Raw genomic sequence first — 6070 nt, forward strand, 5'->3', positions numbered from 1 at the left:
CTCATCAGCAGGCTGTGAATAATTACTGTTGGGGATTATTTGTAATTTAAACCCTCCAAACACACCAGTGAGTTCTCAAACTGATATTTTTCTAACGCTTCCCATGATTCTTTTGTCCTTTCTCTGTTCACACTTCTTGAAATTATGCATTAGAATATAGTGACGCCTCACCAAACTTTTCATGTGTCACAGTGAATTTCTTTTGATGAACAGCGGCTCCGAAAGACTTAACATCTTCCTTTTCTAGACAAATGTCGAGCAGCTTTCTGTTTCCAGTGTGGCTCGTCTACCTTTCCCCATAGACTGCTAGGTCTACAGAGATGCTGGTAAGTACTTTCATCAAGAGTCTTGTCACGGATTTACTCTCTCTTTTAATTTAATATGGTTATCAACATGAATCAGTAGGCAATAAAGGGCAGCAAGGGAAGAATCGAATCAGCATTCATCAAAAGAAATGTTTCTCAAGAAAATCCAGGTCTTTGGTTTTTAACCAGTAATAACGATCGACTAACCTGGTCTTTGTTAACTTGCATGTCACGGTGTCATTTTGACCTTTTTCATTTCCACAGAGCCGAATGATCCAGAACAAATACACAAGTACAATTGACTGGTGCAGGCGGGGTGTCATTTAATAATTGATGAAAAGGGATTTCATCCCTTGAAGTACATTTCTATAAATGATTGAACCTAATAGGTTTAAGGAGGGAACGTTGTGTGAAAATACAAACGCCAACAATAATATATTTTTTTTTAAAGCGTGTTTTGGTGCTCTGAGATGATTTGATTTGTAGGATGAATATTAAGTTCAAGCATGAGCTAAGCTTTTGTGTCTTTCACTTCAAATAGGCTCTCACTTCAAAGCCCTGTGTACTGCTGTTAACAGCTGGATAGACGCACTGCTGAGCACGACTGGCTGTCAAGTTCAGTGGAGCACTACATTGTAGTTCTCCACTATCACCAGTGGGTGGCACTGTCCAGCCCCTCATCCCGATTGCCTGAAATCTCCATGCATTTCTTTCTCACTTTATGCTTCATAAGAAGATGAGTGGCAGGTGTTGCCCAAATGATTGGACATTAGTGTATTTTGTTTTTGTGCATCATTTTCCACTGGACACAACTGAATGAAAAACGACGTGATGTTAAAACATGATTATCAGCCCACAAGTCAGAGAGGAGAGATCAGCATCCCCATGTAACCATGGGAAGTAAACCTGCACTCAAAATCCCTCTGTTTCATTTGAGGAACGCGAACCTGCATTTAAAAAGTGTCGACCATTTAAAGTAACAAGCAACATAGACTATAAATTGTTTATGTAGTTTTAGTATTTTATTTTAATGGTTGAAGAAATAGAAATACAACTCAAATTATAAGAAACTGTCCTGCATTCATAGTATTACTGAAGTAGAAGTACAATAGTGCTAGGCAACAGCAAAGTGTATCTAAAAATGTTTATCATAAATGATTGGTTTGGTACTGGTTTGGTCAACACTTATGCTGCTGCTGTAAGTGTTAATCCAGCTGGTTCGACTGGATTTTTACTTGAATATACGTTTAATCCTTGATAATCATACTTTTTTTCACTTTGTTGAATGTGTTGGGCCCCAATGTTGAACTTTAAAGTAACTTGCAGCAACTTTAATCAGTCAAATAGGTGAGTACACACATAATTTTTATAGTCCCTTTCAAAATACACTATTTGTCAAACGTGTCATAAAGTTTGGAGACAAACTTGGTGTGTAAAAGTGTTCGAGCTTCAAAGGAAAGTATACTCAGCTACTCCATTATGGAGTGAGTTAAGGGAAGGCTACAGTTGAGCTTTGAAATCCCCGTCCAGCTCCCCTCACTTCGGTCTCGTGCCCGTCGCGCCCCTGTCTCCCGGGAGATGGGAATGAGAAGCGGCAGCACGCAGACTCCTCTCGCGCATTGGAATGGGAGCCTCCCTCCCCTCTCCCCCGAGGAGCCCCCCAGGCGTGACCAATGGAACATAGAGTCTCCATTGTGACCGCGACACTTTAATAATCGCCAGCTACAATATCCAACCTGTCGGTAGCTTCAGGAGCCCGGCCCCGGCCCGTTGGATGGGGGGCTCTAGGTGGGAAGAGGGGGCGAACGCTCGGCGCCAGACCTCTAGCCCGCAAGACGTCCCCGTGATGAATACATGAATAAAAAATAGCAAAGATTGATGTCGGTTTATCTCTGAAATTATGGGATTTATCCCCATAAATTGTGTTTCCCCCCCACAATTTCCAGCTCCCTTAGGAGTCTCGTCCTTTCAGAATAAAAGCCATGTTTCTTACTTTTGCGATGTTTTATTGATAGGACCATAGCCTGTTTCATGTAATGGTCGTTTGGCTTGAATTCTTGGACAGCAGGGGTAGTAACGGGTCTAGGCTGGTCCCTCTTCATCATTGTGCCTCACACATTGGGCTACTGTATTTAACATAAAGCCTATATCCTTCTTAGCCTAAATCGACCGTAGCAATTAGGCTAAATAGCCAATTTCCACCCAGCAATTAGCCCATTGTTGATTCTCCAGGTTAGTCCTGATGTTTGCATCTCAGTAATCACGGTCGCTTTGATCAGCGGATCACAGGTGGTTGGACCACAAAGTCAACTCTGGACAAATGATAGCTTTTTAAGGGACCACTGTGGTTCTCCAGCCTATTGTTTGTACTTAAAACTGGTGTTCACTTTTATTTGGATATCTGATCAATGGAAATCATGTCAATATCAAACGTCTTTCTCCGCGGATGTGTGCGTGTGTGTGTGTACGTACGTGCTCGCGCAGGTGCGCGTGTCCACTTTCTCCTTCCAGTTGCAGCCGCGCGTACAGCTCGTGCCAGTGCGGAAGCGCGGCGTTGAGCGCGAGACCCCTGCTCATGTTTCCGTTCCCTGTGAAGCCCTTTTTACCGACAGGGCGTTCCGAGAGCTGGATCAAAAGCTTTTAGACCCGCTACAAAAGAAAAATGGAAACTGGAGATGATCTTAGAATGAATGAATTGACAATGAGCGCGCGCGAGCCCCAGGAGCTGCAACATTTCTTTGCATCTTTTTTCCCCCCAGCTGACTTTTGGTCAAGCATTAGGCTATAACCCAGGATTTAGTCAGCCTCAACTTTGTTAAAATGTATTATTATTATTATTCCTTGCATCTTTGTTACTTTTAGGGATGGGATGCAGTTCTTTTTAATAATTAAACATATAAATATACGATGAAGCCCTAAGATTTGAGTTGATTTGTGGGAGAAATATTTTGCTCGATTCCTTTCTTTCATTCTTCTTACTGGTGTTTCTGTGAGATGTGTGGGGTGATGCATATCGGCTGACTTCAGTTTTGGAGTGAAAGTGGTCTGGTGGTAAAAACGAATCCGGTTTTGATGCAAGCAGCATACACCACAGTGTAAAGTTTAGACAGCTTTTTCCTTCCCCCATTCGTATTCTACCTGCGACGTAAGACACACGAACAGTATTCTCCCAGCTGCGCACGTCTCGCGCCGTCCACGCTCCTTACCTAACACACCCCCCCATCCCCACCCCAATTGCGCGTGTGTCCTCCTGTGGGAGGTTCCCCTTACCTCCCTTGCGTTAAACACTCCTTAACGTTATCATAAACAGTCCGGCTTTCGGCGGCCGTAATCACCTCTCTCGGGCCCTTCCCGAGACTTCTCATTGGACGTCAACACGCGACCAGCGCGAGGAGGGGGGCTCCCAGACGCGTGCCGCTTTTTAAACCGACGCCGCGCCTTGAGACACCAGAGAAGGAGTCCCGCACGCGACAGTCATACTCACACACAGTGTGACAGCGTTTAGCAGTGCGTGCCTCCACATCCAACACTGAGTCGTCTTAACTTTGCGTTTTTGGAAAAAAACAAAACAAAACATGGAAGTCCAAAGTGTGGAAGACTGGAGCAGAAACGCGGCCCTCGACTCGCGGCTTCAGAGCCCGAGGTTGATGGAGAGGGCAGGGGAGCAGCAGCTCGAGGATTCCCGCTTCGACCACGGACTGACGCTCGTGGACAGCGGCAGTGACCCACGCGCCTGGTTGGCTCCGGTGCAGCCTCCTGGCACCTGCGCGGCACACGCCAGCTCACCCGACTACCTGCGACACTCGCCCTGCCCCAGCAGCGGCTCCTACCAAGGTGAGAGACGAGCTTATTATTTCCATTTGGGACATTTCAAAACACCCGCGATGCAACAGGCAGCTGGGTTTGCATTGGCGTAAAGTTGTGCACTGAGTTGCTCACATGGGCAGAAGTACATTCCTTTAGAGCTTCTAGGTGCAGTTTACGTTAACAAATTTATTACAGGCTGTGGTCAACCCAGACCAGTTCATTAAATTGCTATGTTGTCATTTTTCAGAGAGTGGTTCCCCGGAGTCCTCGGGTCATCCCAGCCCTCCCAGCTACAGAAAAGCTGCCAAGAGCCCCTCCTCTTCTTCGCTCAAAGTCAGGGACTTGTGCCGTCTGCAAGGCACGGCCACCGGGCCCGACGACGAGGCATGCACGAGGCAGAGAGCCCAGTCCGGCAGACCCGTCCACGGGGTGCAGAAGCAGAGACGCGTGGCCGCCAACGCGCGCGAGAGGAGGCGGATGCACGGGCTCAACTACGCGTTCGACGAGCTGCGCAGCGTCATCCCGGCGCTCGACAACGACAAGAAGCTCTCCAAATACGAAACTTTACAGATGGCGCAGATTTACATCAACGCTCTCGCCGATCTGCTCGAGGGTCCGGTCTCCTCCAAGAACGGCAACGGCGACGCCTCAGACAATAAGACCTGTGACATTACGCTTCCATCCGCCGGTGGTTTCGAAGGGGCGAAGGACAGGTGTCCTGCGTCACCCGCCACCTGTAAGGCGGCGGCGGCTGTGCCCGTCTCGGGTAGCGGCCTACCTGTCCACATCTCCTTCGACGACGGGTCGTTTTCCGCCATGGTCGAAGAAGCGCTGCGCTCCCCCTCTCCTCCTCCCCCCTCCGCCCGGGGAAGCGGCGCGCTCGCTCCGGTCGGCGGTGGGAGGAAAGCGTCTCCCCGGAGCGACGGAGAGTTTTCCCCGCACTCTCACTTCAGTGACTCGGATGAAATAGCGATGGAGCTCCAGTCGAGTGAAGAAGATGACCTCTCGGAACTCAAGCTACGCAGCCACCACCATCTCCATCATCACACGGTTGCTTACTGAATAATGAGAATAATAAAAAACAGACTAAAGTTCATGACAACAAAGTAATGTCCGTAAACCGTGTCAATCATGCAGTTTATCTGTTGCGAAAACATATTTGCCTTTTCAGAAAAGTCACATTCAATTTTTAACAATAATTCTATTTTATCACCTTGTTAGTCTAAAGGTTGTTTTTTTGTGTGAGATAGACCTAATTCGGTTCTGCCAATAGATGTATAGCCTATAATTTCCAGTTTCCATGGAGACGTGGCTGGAAGACCCCTCTGCCATGTCGCGCGCAGCACTGCCATGGGTATTTCCCACGTCACTCCGACCAAAAAGCTTCCACAAAAGCATAACTTTATGGATAATTGCTTCTATTTGATAATGTACAATTTGTTTTTTGTAGCTATTCTTTTTGTTGTGATTTTATGTTTATATTTGTTAATTTGTATGTATTATTTTTTTCTTTTGCAACTTCAAAAGTTAATTTGTGCACTTTAAAAATATACGAGCCAGAGGCTTGAGAAATACGACTTTTGTTTTCAAACCATATTGTTTTGCTTTTTTCCTAGTGTAGTACTGCCAATTCCACACAAATAGCCTATTTAATGTAGCCATCAATGCTGCCTTCTTTTGTATTGTCTTTTGTATCTTCAGATGAACTTGTGTGTCTTTTGCTTTCACTGGATGAGATTAATTGACACGAAGGCCTATTTATTGCTGATATGTTTCATTTGATTTGCTTTTTATAACTCCATTCCAACCCCATAAATTAGCAAAAAAAAAAAAAGACAAATGTCATTTTGCCATTTATTGTTATGTTAATTTGATTTTGGGAATAAAAAGGCAAACGAAAATAATTATTTCTGTCTGTTGTTGTTTCCACTCACCTTTCTTAGACAACTGCAATGAGT

At 45.7% G+C, this 6070-nt stretch overlaps 1 protein-coding gene across 1 annotated transcript; it reads left to right on the forward strand.

Annotated features, from left to right (window-relative positions):
- The first annotated feature begins 2789 nt into the window (after nt 1-2789).
- atoh1a (atonal bHLH transcription factor 1a) lies at nt 2790-5997 on the forward strand. Its single transcript, XM_084024592.1, has 2 exons — nt 2790-4139; nt 4360-5997. Exons 1-2 carry the CDS (start codon nt 3881-3883, stop codon nt 5172-5174), a joined length of 1074 nt encoding a protein of 357 aa, XP_083880718.1. The 5' UTR covers nt 2790-3880; the 3' UTR covers nt 5175-5997.
- The last annotated feature ends 73 nt before the right edge of the window (nt 5998-6070 follow it).

This window comes from Eutrigla gurnardus (genome assembly GCF_963514095.1).
Source record: "Eutrigla gurnardus genome assembly, chromosome: 13".
In the NCBI taxonomy this organism is placed as follows: Eukaryota; Metazoa; Chordata; class Actinopteri; order Perciformes; family Triglidae; genus Eutrigla; species Eutrigla gurnardus.